This window comes from Microplitis mediator, chromosome 1 (genome assembly GCF_029852145.1).
Source record: "Microplitis mediator isolate UGA2020A chromosome 1, iyMicMedi2.1, whole genome shotgun sequence".
Taxonomy (NCBI): domain Eukaryota; kingdom Metazoa; phylum Arthropoda; class Insecta; order Hymenoptera; family Braconidae; genus Microplitis; species Microplitis mediator.
Window position 1 is genome coordinate 24,481,539 of NC_079969.1, and position 14,095 is coordinate 24,495,633.

Genomic DNA, 14,095 nt, shown 5'->3' on the forward strand with positions numbered 1-14,095 from the left:
TCCAAAATACTTTTGTATGCCATTGTTTTTGAAAAAAACCGCTTTTTAGCATTTCTTTCTCCCAGCTGATCAGATTTTGGGATTGTTTAGTTCGGTTTTTTCAAAGATATTGGCAAAAAACTGTTTTTCATCGTTTCTTTCTTCCACGATATCTCTTAGACAAATGACTCGATTTTGATGGTTAAGGTGGCAATTGACGCGTCTTAATAAATTCTAAAGCTGATCAGATTTTGGAGTTATTTAGTTCAGTTGTTTTAAAGATATATTCGCAAAAAACCGTTTCTTACCATTTCTTTCTCCCACGAAAACTCTTGGACGAATTATCGGATTGTGATAGTTAAGGTGACAATCGACTCGTTTTATTAAATTCTAAAGCTGATTAGATTTTGAAATTGATCGGATGAGTCACTTCAAAGATAATCGAAAAAAAACGTTTTTTACCATTTCTTACTCCAACGATATCTCTCGAACAAATAAACCGATTGAGATGGTTGCGGTCGCATTCGACGAGGCTTATAAAGTTCTAAAGCTGATTAGATTTTGAAGTCGATCGTTCAAGTCGTTTCTGAGAAATCAATAAAAAACTAAAAAAAAAATTTGTTATTATTCGTAATTCGCCAATATTTTCGAGTCTACTTGATCTAATGATCTGAAATTTTTAGAAAATTTGATGGCCAACAAGCTCTTTCGATTAATTAAAAAGTTATAGACTGGTCACACACACACACACACACACACACACACACACACACACACACACACACACACACACACACACACACACACACACAAATACACACGCGGTGACACGAATCGTAATCCGTGGACAATAGATCCGCGACGTCAAATCCGCGACATGAAATCCGAAGATATTTTATCCGATAGACAAAATGTCCTTGGACTAAATATTCAAGAGACAAAAAATCCGTGACAAAATATCCTGTCGATAAATCTTATTCAGAAAAATATATTTTCAGTGGAAAATAATTCATGGTTTTCGATAAACGGGTACTGTACCATTCCAAGCATATGTATTGACCTATTTCCAAAATAATACCCACCCAAAATCTGTGAAAAAAGGGCACCATACGATTTCAAGCATATGTGTTAATCTATTTTTAATATTTCACACTCAAATTTTATGTGAAAATATATTAAACATTTCTGATAAAAGAGTACCGTACTATTTATATTATAAGATATTTTGTCGGGGATGTTTTATCTATTGAGTATTTAGTCCGGGGATATTTTGTCTATCGAATAAAATGTCTTCGGATATTTTGTTGCGGATATTTTGTCGCGGATTTAATGTCTTCGAATAACGAGTGACGGAATCCACACACACATACACACACACACACACACACACACACACGCGCGCGCGCACACATACATACGTACAGACACTCGAACATCATTCTAAAAACAGTCAGAATAGCTTCCTAGGATTTCAAAACGTCGACATCTGATGAAAATTCGATTTTCGTAAATCGGACCGAAACCAATAACTTCCCGAATTTTTGAAAATTTTCAATTTTCTTAGCGGGAAGTTAAAAATATATAAAATTTCGATAAACAATATATTTGTTATATACACTAATGCAAAAAATTAAAGGAGCAGAAAAATTTTATAAATTTTTTAGTGATTTTTGGAAGGCTGTAACTTGGTGAAAAATAATCGTATCGAGATTTTAGAAAAATCATTTTGTAGCTTAAAATCTCTAGTTTTGGTGCATTTTTTTCAAAATTTTTTAAAAGCTCCGGTTATTGCGCCAAGATGAGAAATACCGCGAGACAAAAATTTCTAAATTATTTTTGTTTTTTTCCGAAGAGCCCACGGACCGCAGAAAAATTCTTTTCACTAAACAAATTCATAGCTTGTTTAGCAAATTTATTCAGCTTCAATTTGGTTTTTTGTTTAACCTCGTAGGACGTTTTGTCGCAGAGATATCAGCCTTCAAACAGAAAATGATCCTTTTGGCTTTGATCATCGATATTTCAGGTACCAATGTTTGCACAGAAAGTTAAAGGGCGGCGTTGAAAACTTGAATAAATTCCCTACAAGACCCTGTCATCATTTTTTGAAAAACAAAATTTTTTTTATTTTTAACATCCATTAGAAGTAAGTACAAAAAAATGACTTTTTTTGGTTTTTTAGTAAAATAACCGCTACTCGAAAAATATCGAAAAAAAAATAATGTTGCCAGGGACTTTTTTAGCTTAATGTACCCCCAAGACCCCTGTAAATTTTGAAATTGATCTATCGAACCGTTTTTTGAGAATCATCGATCAAAGTTTTGCTAAACAATTAAAGGAGCAAGTTTTGTTCCTTTAATTTTGTAATCATAATCAAAGTGAAAAAATTATTTTTTCTGGACTTTTCTCAAATTTTTGCATTGGTGACTCGGAAAATGCAAAGAAATGACAAAAAAAATAAAAAATTTCCAAAAAATGTCAAAAAAAAAATTTAGAACACAAAAAAAAAGTTTCAATTTTTTTTTTTCTTCGATTTTTTTGACAATTGTTGGAAATTACATTCCTCAAACGATAAATAAGTTAGAAATGGCAGGATATATGTCAGCAGAAAAAGTTATATACTTAAAAAATCTATCACTAACGTTATAAATGTAACAACCTAAAGAGAAAAAAAATCAATTACGGAGTGGGAAATTATACACTAGACTCTATCAAAAACATCGACTAGTTTTTTTTTTTAAAATACTCTGAAAATATTGATTAAAATTACGGAAAAATGATCCTGTTAAAATGACAGCTCTTAATTATTAATATGAATGGTTGCCTAATCGCGATTGTCTATTACCTATTTGATTAACATGGGATTTTTTTTTTTGAGTGGAATTTTATCACGCATTAGAAAATCAAAGCATCCGTAAAATTGAAGAACATTTTTTCAAGGAAATTGAACGCTTTACAAAAAAGGTATATTATTATTTTTCGATAAATTTGAATTTTTAAAAGTTATTCAAGGCCAAAGTTTGATTCATAGCAAATTTTACCACTATTCAACTTTTTCGGCGAAACTGTCAGACTTATCGTAAAATGTTATGGGACCTTTTTTGTAGACAATTTTATTTCTTACAAATTGTCGCCAGAAAAGTATTTTGAAAATCTACATTGTTTTCTAGTTATTTTTATTTTAATGTAAAGCTCTTGAAAAAAATGGTGTTTGGGTCGATTTCAAAATCTTGACATCAAAATGAAAATAACCAGAAAAGAATACGGAATGTCAAAAAACTTTATCAGAGATAATTTGGAAGCAATAAAATTTTCTAAAAAGAAAATCATATAACATTTTACGAGAAGTCTGATAGTTTCGCCGAAAAAGTAGAATAGTTATAAATTTTACTATGAATAAAACTTTGACCTTGAATCATTTTTGAAAAATTAAATTTATCCAAAATTAGTGCGAGACCTTTTTTGCAGAGCATTTAATTTCCAACAACAATGTTCATTAAATTTTCTGATACTGCGATTTGCTAATGCATGATAAAATTCAAAACTTAAAATAAAAAATTTCCCATGTTAATCAAATGGGATATAGAAAATCGTGATGAAGCACCCCTTAATATTAAAATTAAGAGCTACCGTTTTAGCAGGGTTATTTTCTTGGTATCCTAAACAATATTTTCAGGATAATTTTTTACAAAACAAACAGTTAATTTTTCTAATACAACCTATTATACACTTTTATTCACGATGGAAAATTCGGTTCTCGAGAATTTATATTCCAAAGATTCAATTTGATAAAAATAATTACTCCAGAATCTTGCTCGAACACGTATTACTAGGGTTATTTGTAAATAAATAAGAAGCAAGATTTGGAAATTACCCGCATTCTGTTCCCATCTAAAATTATCTTGTATTTCTATAAAAAGTTTATTTTGTTATCGGTTGTAATTTAACTTAGTACTCTTTATTCATCATTAAATTGGATATGCTTTATTCAATGAATCTCAAGGAATGATAAATTGAGTAGACAATAAAATAAAAAAAGAAAATAAAATTATAAAACCGGTGAAAGATTATATTGAAACGGTGTATTGAGAATTTTTTATCTCAATTTTTTTTTTTCGTGCATATATTGGTTGCAGATCCAGCTCCGAATTTGAGCTTCAGTACGATCAATCTTTGGATGTGAACTCAGAAATTGCCTTATTTCAATAGCAGTAGGAAGCTTCATTGTTTCAATATTTTTGGCAAAAACAGATTTCACCGATAGTAGCTCATCATCACGCCAACGTTTTCGAGTAGTTTTTAAATTCGAAGTTCCTAAAATCAATTATCGTATAATTAAAAAAATAAATCATACAGTCAAAATGTTATGGTTATTTCAAAAATATTTATAGTTAACAGCAAGATTTACCTGGAGTTGGTGGGTTATGCCGATATTTTTCAGTAAATTTACCTCTCTTTTTATCAGTAAAATCAACAGTTTTTTTTTTCTTAAAATTTTGCTTCGATTTTTTCTTTTTAGGTTCATTTTCAAAATCAGAATCACAACTATCTAAATCTTTTGCTAATTCTAAATCCTCATGCTGCACATTACCATAAGAAATTTGATTATCGTCAGTAGTTGTCAAATCATTGTCAATCATCTCTTCGTTATTCAAAGTATTTTGTGTATCTTTTTCAGAAGCTATATTTTTACATGAAAAATAAATAAACAAAAAAACATAATGTGTTAGTACTTAATAAGTATTGAAATTCAATATTATAAGATTTTTTTTCTGAATAAAGTTTTTCAATCAAACTTGTTTTACCGCTTGTAACATATTACAAAATATTTTTATAATATTTTAAAAATAAATTCGTAACTATTTTTTATTTATTTCTTTGTTTAGTTATGCTTATTATTTATTTATTTATTTATTTTTTTGAATCAGTTTAATTTTATTTTCTAGAACGAAAAAAAAGCAAATTCTTTTTAAAATTATCGTTTTTAACGATGAAATGATACCACAAAGTTTGTGGATCGTTAAAGCTTCAAGCTTTTACGTTTAACCATTAAATGTTTCGTTTTATTTTTTTTTATTTTTATGTGGACAATATGGAAACTTAAGTAATTTTAAAGATGGTTTATCTTTTCTGTTAGCTATAATTTAAATATCAAACTTGAAAATATTTGCAAGCATTTTGAACAATAATTTTAGAAATTTCAAATAATATTATACGAAAATGTGTGCAGTAAATCTACCTTCAATAAGCTATTGATACTTTAAAAATTGTTTGAACATTTGAGTATCTATTTGTGTAATTTTTTAAATGACTTTGATATAACTTACATAAATTATTGGAAGATAAGATCGTTGGCGCTACAGATGGGCTAGCAACAATAGTTGCGTTGGTACTAGTGTGATTACTTTTCATCCCCACAGCAACTTCCAGTATTTTAGATACTCCACAAAGATCGCGACTGAGAGTTGTTTGACGATAATGATGACGATGAATTTGTTCATCATGTCCCATGAAATTAGCAATATCATATATTTCTGATTCGGCTATTTTAAGAGATGCTACTGTAGTCGCAAAATGTTTACGCAAATTGGTTGCTCTCAAAGTTTCTGGATGCGAAGCATCACTCTCACTTGCATACTCACGAATCAGCTGACAAGCTTGTAAGTGCCGATGTCGTGCACAATTATCGAAGCCAGGTAGAGCAAAAATGAAAGGATTCTTTTCGTGAATTCCAGCTTCACGTCTATATTTTAAAATCATTTCAATGCTTTCTTGACCCTCTTTCCAAACAATTACAGGAACATTACGATCTAATTTTCCTCCCAGCTCAAATCGTAAATAGTTATCAACCATTTTTTTATCATTTTCAGATAATTTTTCATATTCCTGTTTATTTGACTCAGAAAACTTTTTAGCGCTTCTGTAATCTTCAATGCTAGCTCTTTCAAGCTCACCCGGTCTCTTACGATTGAACAATAGCAATAAAACAAGTGTCGTTTCACTCAGCGATTTCCAACATAGATAAGAATATTCAGTTTTTAATTTTACTAAAGCAGATTGGAATTTATTTTCCAGGTGTTCACGGAAAATTTTAATGTCATCCATTATTGGAAGTTCGACTTGCTTGTGTCTTTTGCGCTTAGTTAACTCTTCATACGCTAAATTATTAATACAAATAGGGTATTTTGATTTATGAAGAAACTCAAAATACTTTATTCTTTGCAGAGGTTCATGGTTTTCGTCTTCAATACATTTACTTCTAAAAGCATTAGTTACTTTTCCAAGATAAGTACCATAAGTGATAGCTGCAGATGGTGCTCGACAAGTTTTATTTTCTGCATCACAGCCAGTAAGACGTTTAATTGATTCAATAAGATGACTGTAAAATTTTGGATTAATGATTGAGGAAAAATCAATAATTTGGCTTCCAATTCCTTCAATTCCTTTCATTTCTATGACTAGCTTTCCAAGTAATCGTAATCGTGAACGAATCATATCATGCTGCTGTTGTTTACTATATTTATCACATAGTAAATTTGCAAAATAAATAAGCAAATCATCGTATCGTATAACTCGAGAAACGTCATCATCGTGCATTACAGAGAATAACTTTCGTAATAATGGAGTAGCTGATTCGTGAATAAGCCCAGCGGCTCCTCGTGACAAAATCGGGTTAGCTCTATGTCGAAAGTACGTTCCACCAACACATCTTCGTCTATGACGATGAATACTAGCATACTCTCCTAAGCAGACATGACACGTTTTAAAATCGGCAGCAGTTCTCTTCATTTTTGAGTTTGGCTGCCGGACAACCATTTTTTCTCCGTCATTATATTGTGTACAACTAGTGAATAAATTATCGCCTTTCAATCTTAACAACTCTAATTTGTGATTTTTTTCAGGTCCTTTTTAAAATAAATAAATTTATTAAAACCAATACAAAAGAAAAAAAAAGGGCTGATTAAATTAAAAATGTACCTTTTGGCAATATAATAATACTTTTAACTAGATCTTCTTCACGGTGGAGATCTTGTAAGTGTCGACTTATCACACGTTGCCATGTCTTACAATAGAAACAAAAATGAGACTTTCTTTTCATAACTCCAGAAGGAACAACAAACATATTAGCAACATCAGGGGCCCCAGCATTAAATTGAGGTTCAAATTCAAGTTCAGTTGTATCTTGAGGTAATGGCAATAAAGAATCTGATGCATTATTTGCATCATTGATTTCGTTTTCTGAGGCTGACTCATCTGGGATTGGTACATAGCTCTCGTCTGCACTATTATTTACTGAACTACGATCTAGCGTTTCATTTGGATCTATAACGAACGATTTATGGTAAAAATTCAAAATTAAGAATGCAAAAAAAAAAATTGGGGGTGTAAAATAATTCATATACAAATTTGAGGGATTCAAAAGCCTATAGTAGCTTTGCAAAAAAAAATTACAAGCAGATGAGAAAAAATTTGTTCCAAAAATAGAAGGTTGTAGTGTTGTTATTTTACTTTTATATATTTCATAGCGTACTAATACTGAGTAGTCATTACAGACCAGGCTAACAAATATCTACGAAACTCATTTTATCTCTCTAAGGTTAAAGAATTTTAAGTGACAATTGTTAACAACAAAGTAGTTTTACAAAGCTCTATAATTATTGTTTCTAAGATTTTTTCCATAATGTTGCTGTTTATCTCAAAAAATCACAAAGAAAATGTGGTCATTAATTTTTTTTTTCACATTTCGGAATTCCAATTACAATAAACTTATTTATCAAATTTAAAATTATAATTATTAATGGACGTTACCAAGAATTTTTGATTTTTAAAGCTATACTTTAACTTTGTATCAAATGAATACGACTATAAGTGATCATCGAAAATAAGATAATCTTTATCATGATTGTTCATTTAGCGAAAAGTCAATGCAAATTTGATTAATTCATCTAAGCTAAATAAAAATGACAACCCATTGTAAATAATGATGAGATTATTGAAAGAATTTTAAAAGCCTACAAAACATTAATGAGATAAAAAAAAAATCAACTATAGTTCTTTTTCTAATTCAATTAGTTTTCCAAACATTAAAAGCATACCTATTGATGAGCTTGTTACATTAAGTTCTCGTCTTTCATCGATAACTGTAGTCATTTGATTTTCATCGTTTACTTCTGAATTACGCCAATGACAAGATTTATCCAATGTCAAATTAATGTTACCAACAATATCTTCTATACAAGAATCATCTCTGACTTCGTCATTCACAAGATCTAAATTATTCAATTCTTCGATATCTGACCAACGAGAATCTGCATCTGATTCATAATCACATTCCGTATTTTCTGGCGGTTCTTTATCGTTGTCATTTGGAAAGCCTTGAAAAAAAAAAAATTTAATTTAATTGTTCTCAACGAAAAGCGTCCACGAAACATCCTGCGATTATATTTAACTTCAACAAACTAGTTATATTTAACTTAAAAAATCAACCCAAATATATACATTCGAATGAAACAAAATAAAATGTTACAACTGGTAAAATTTTTAACAATTTCTGTTCCAAATTGACAAATTATTTAAAATAATAATTTAAAACGTACTTGCTAATGACGTGGGAGAACTCGGATGTTGTCTTTCATTGGTAATTTTTTTTATTGGAATATGCAAATCAGTGCTGTTGACTTCATCTTGTACATTATAATTCTCATCAACTTTACCATACTCCAGATCTACATTATTTAATTCTTCTATATTTGACCAACTACATTCTGTATTAGATACATATAAATTTCTCATATGATCTATCTGACTGTCTTCATTTTCATAAGTAAGCCCTTGTAAAAAGCAAATTGATTTGCGTATTATAAAAAAAAAAAAAAAAACAGAAAAAAATTAATTTTTCATTATAATTAATGCTTACCACAAGTTTCAGTAACACTTTGGTTATTATAATTTTCGGTATTTTTGATAACTATCAAATCTATTTTCTCGAAAGCTTGAGTCTCATTATTAAATATAGTAACTTCTGTAAATATAAAATGATAAAATTCATAAATGAGATTGAAAACATGTTAATAAAACTTATGTATACCTTGTTTATAAGTCGATGAATAGTCAATTATATCAACTGAAGTGTTCTGAGCAACTGCAGTATTTTCATTTTCTGTTATGTTTAAATTATTAGTTGAATCCTGAAGTAAATCATTTACATCAATTAAAGCAGTTTGAGCATCGATGGTATTTTTATTTTTATTTATCTGTAGTTCATCAGAGAGACCCGGAAGTGATTCATTTGCATCTACTACAGTTTTTTGAGTATCTAAAGTACTAAGAGCCAAGGTATTTATATTTTCTGGCATCTGTATATTGTCGGTTGTATCCAGAACAAATTTATTTGGAGCAATAACTGTATTTTGAGTATCAAAAATATTTTCATTTAATGTCATCTGCAAATTATCAGTTGGATCAAGTACTAGTTCATCCACATTTGTCACTGTAGTTTGAGCATCGATGGTATTTTTATTTTTATTTATCTGTAGTTCATCAGAGAGACCCGGAAGTGATTCATTTGCATCTACTACAGTTTTTTGAGTATCTAAAGTACTAAGAGCCAAGGTATTTATATTTTCTGGCATCTGTATATTGTCGGTTGTATCCAGAACAAATTTATTTGGAGCAATAACTGTATTTTGAGTATCAAAAATATTTTCATCTAATGTCATCTGCAAATTATCAGTTGGATCAAGTACTAGTTCATCCACATTTGTCACTGTAGTTTGAGCATCGATGGTATTTTTGTTTTCTGTTAGTTGTAAATTATTATTCAGATCTAGAAGCATATAGTTTTATTAAAAATTAATAAATTAGCAAATCACTAAATTTATTATATCAAAATAACCAAAAAAAAAATTTCCATCACATAATACCAAACGTAGAAATAAACAATTATTGTATGGTATACCTGAAGTAATAATTGAAGGAATCTCGTCATGTACAATAGTTGTTGTTTCTAAATTATACCGGAAATTCAGAGATGCAGAGTTTTTTTTTCCACTGCAGTCTTCGATCAATAATTGTTTCCTCTTGTCTTCCATTAATCTTTCAAGTTTTATGACTGCTTGCAAATGGATTAATTTTTCATCTATCAAATAAACGAACATAATTTATTATTCAAGTGTTTTTTAAATGATATATGAAAATTTATACTTAAAACATTAAATTAAACGGACCTTTGCATAAAGCTTTAAAATTAGATGTGCCTTTCTTGCCCTTCGTACATTTTATCTTTAGTGGGAATGAAATTTTTTTCGTGCAGTCAGCAACCACAGAATCGTGTTTATTTCCCAAAAACACTGTAAAAGTTATTTTATAAAATGGATATCTTCATAAAAATTATTTATATGATACATGTATATATATATATATATATATATATTTATATTAGGGTGGGTTGAAAAAAAAATTTTTTATTGTTTTTCTTAGCATGGGGGTAGAATTTGTACCTTAAAAAAAAAAAAATTTTTCAAGAAAAAAAAATTTTTTTTACTCAACATTTTGAGGTGGCCCACTCGTTTTTAAAATAAATAATTGATCAAACGGGGTAGTCCCAACGAAAAAAATTACATGGTGTTCTAGAATCTGTAGGGTGTCCCCTTGAAAGCTAATTGAAAGTCAGAAGTTGAAAAAATTTTTTTCCTATTATTTTTGTAATTTAAGTAAAATATCCAAAAATGAAAAGCATTTTCTTTTGAATTAAAATGAAAGTGAAGTAAAAAAAAATCACATTCGACAATTATTAGATGTTTTCCACGATTTTGGACAAAAAAAAATTTTTTCGTTGGAACCACCCTCTTTCATCAATTATTTATTTAAAAAACAAGTGGGCCACCTCAAAATGTCGAGTAAAAAAATTTTTTTGTTCTTGAAAAATTTTTTTTTTTTATACGGTACAAATTCTACCCCCATACTAAGAAAAACAAAAAAAAATGTTTTCGTTCAATCCACCCTAATATATATATATATTTCTGATGTGTTAATCAAGTCTATCAAAATAGTAACCTTTTCAGACAATTTTTCAGAAATATACTAAGTACCATTACGTGCATATTCATGTAAAACTTTTTAATAATAATGAGCTAATGTAATTAATTCAACAGTGATATAAATTAATCAAAGTATGTCGACTTACCTTTACATTCTTTAATAAAAATCTTTGGTTTTTTGTCAAGACCAAGTGGCCTATGATTCATGTATTTACGACGAGTAAAATACTCAGACTCTGATTTTACGTTTTGCTTCATTTTCTTTTTTTTAATAACTTTATCAATTGAAACTACGCATTAAAACTTATTGTTCAACTCGAAATGATGCAATAACCGATATACATCAAATTCTTAGAACACCCGGGAACATCTGAACGTTGTCAACACAGAAAAGTAAAATGGACCTAGCCGTACATCCAAGTGTGTAGAGAATATATATATATATATATATATGTATATATAATGTCTATTCTGTTATGACTACAAAACTACTACTAATAACTTATTTCTTGTTAGCCACTTGGAAAAAAATTTATTTATTAAAAGATTGGCTAAAATTTATTTTGTACAATAAAAAAGGCTGATGTAAAAAAACCCTACGTCCCATTTGGAATTGGCTGCATGTAAGCACAAAAAGTCAGAGCTACCAATGTAACTTTACGCGCCAAATTTAAAAATGGTTAATTTAACACTGTTTAAAATTGTCATTAGATTCATTTACTTTTATATTGATCTATAAATTATACCTATCAACTATGCAATGGAAAAATATAAGTATTAAATGAAATTTAATATTTTTATTAAATCCAGTTTATTTTTGTGTTGATATTCCTACAGAGGAAATAGCTTGTATTAAAAAATGAATATCTTTTTTTGACAAACGATTTAATTACTGAATATCGATAGCCATAGTGTAGATAATAAAATATTTAAATGTTATTGTCAAACTTAAAGCTATGTCCATATAATTTTTTATAAACTTTTTTATATGTTAAAATTATTTATTTTTATTATTATTTATAGGAATATTGCAAGTAAAAAAATGTTTTATTCCTTTTATTAATATTTAACTTAATTATATGAATGTCTTTAAATAAAATTAAAACTTTTTGTATTAACTTTAATAAGATATTACAATAAATAATTAATCAAAATTTTTAACAGCTGAGGTTTTTTAATTTTTTATACCAATGTTTTCGGTGGTGTATAAAATTTATCACTTAAGCATAATTTATTTATGGTGTTTCATCTTTAAACATTATCATTCAATATTATTTATTGCCTAAAAAATATTCTAAAAGTTAATTATTACTCATCATGAAACCAAAAAGTTAACATGAAAAAATTATTTCAAATACTTTTGCAACTGCTTGTACTTTCTTGTATTTATCCGCCGTGCATATCTATTCCACTTGTTATCGCTGGGAAGTTACTTTACCAACAGTTGAATTTTCTATTAAGAGGGTTGATAGTGCGTCTGATGTTCGGAGCAGTTTTGGTAGATTTATGTTGTGACTTATTTTTTAAATGACCAATAACAATCAGTACATGAATATATTCTAATCATAAGTTTAAACTGATTTGTTTCATTTCAGTTGAACTTTTATTATGCTTCGAGGCATTTTTATTAATAATTTAAACAGTAATATTATTTTTTTTCGGTTCTTGGATTTAACAATTTTTCATAACAACTTTTTTTTTGAAAAGTTTATTATAGTTCCATCCTTAAAATTTTTCGGTCATTCGTTGGCTTACTACAGGGTTTGATATCTACTTTAGGCTCAGTCTATGGCACTCCATAGATTGTTGTTAAAAATGAATCGGACAAGATTTTCTAGGTTTTCGGGGTAAGTAACAAAGTATCACGATTAAAACAGAAGGCTTGTAAAACATCTGGTTGTAAAGACGAAAATATTGAATATAATAGGTTGGCACGATTGATTACAGCTACCCTAATAGCCACTTTAGCTTGAAATTGACGGTAATTTGATGCTGAAATCACCTGAAATTTGCTGCCCGAATTTGCCGACAATTTGACAGCGAAAGTTGAAAATAAAATTTTGTGGTTAATTTTTCTTCAAATTTCCCTGATAGCCAAGTTGGCCGAAACTTGTCGACAACCTACTGCCGCCAAGTTGGCCGCAAAAGTTGGCATTTCCATAAGTTGACGGCAACTTTCTGAGCAACTTGGAGCCAACTCGTAGTCAATAGTTATACAAGCTGAAAGTTGTCTACATCTTGTCGTCAAGTTGGTCGCAACTCAGGTACATCAACTTTCTGATCAGAAACTCTGGCTATCAGGGTTATGGTAACTTTTTATGAAAAAAAAACTCGATAGCCAGAGTTTCTGATCAGAAAGTTGGTGTACCTGAGTTGCGACCAACTTGACGACAAGTTATCGACAACTTTCAGCGCGTGTAACTGTTGCTGACAAGTTGGCTACAAGTTGCTCAGAAACTTGTCGACAACCTACTGCCGCAGCCTGCCACCAAGTTTCTGAGCAACTTATAGCCAACTTGTCAGCAACAGTTACACGAGCTGAAAGTTGTCGACAAGTTTCTCGGAAAGTTGCCATCAACTCATAGAAATGCCAACTGTTGCGACCAACTTGGCGACAGGTTGCGGCAGTAGGTTGTCGACAAGTTGCGGACAACTTGGCTATCAGGGAGTCGGTAATGTTTATTCTTACCATTTCAGAAAGTAAGCAAATTTATACATAAGATTGTCTACAATTTGACGGTAAAAAAATACTGAACAATTTTTCAAGTCAAACTAACAATAAATTGACATAAAATTTGCCTGGAAATTGACGACAACTTTTTTCTAATCAACTTTTGAAGTGAATTTGCATTCTGATTCGGGCAGTAAATTTACATCAAATTCAATAGAAAGTTGCATACAAATTGTCGTAAAAAACGAAAAAGTCCGAAGTTGATGAAAATTTGTGAAAAAATTCTAGGAAACTTTTGTAAGTAAACTTTTGCTAAAGCAAAATGTACTATTAGGGTAGAAAAATAACGCTACCTTTGATAGTCAGGCTTGCTGAGCAAATAATGGCTTTACAAACCTGACATCTTGGG

The 14,095-nt window shown here is 29.5% G+C and overlaps 2 protein-coding genes across 3 annotated transcripts in view; both read right to left on the bottom strand.

The window, feature by feature from the left end:
* Positions 1–14,095, bottom strand: part of LOC130665275 (SKI family transcriptional corepressor 2) — an 81,679-nt gene that overhangs the window by 24,182 nt on the left and 43,402 nt on the right. The window lies entirely within an intron of this gene.
* On the bottom strand, positions 2,097–11,446 carry LOC130665259 (uncharacterized). The gene is made up of 11 exons (XM_057465585.1): positions 11,162–11,446; positions 10,203–10,325; positions 9,935–10,114; positions 9,065–9,802; positions 8,894–8,998; positions 8,574–8,807; positions 8,073–8,351; positions 6,955–7,299; positions 5,304–6,881; positions 4,385–4,657; positions 2,097–4,290 (listed from the first exon to the last, which is right to left on the bottom strand). Exons 1-11 carry the CDS (start codon positions 11,271–11,273, stop codon positions 4,073–4,075), a joined length of 4,185 nt encoding a protein of 1,394 aa, XP_057321568.1. The 5' UTR covers positions 11,274–11,446; the 3' UTR covers positions 2,097–4,072.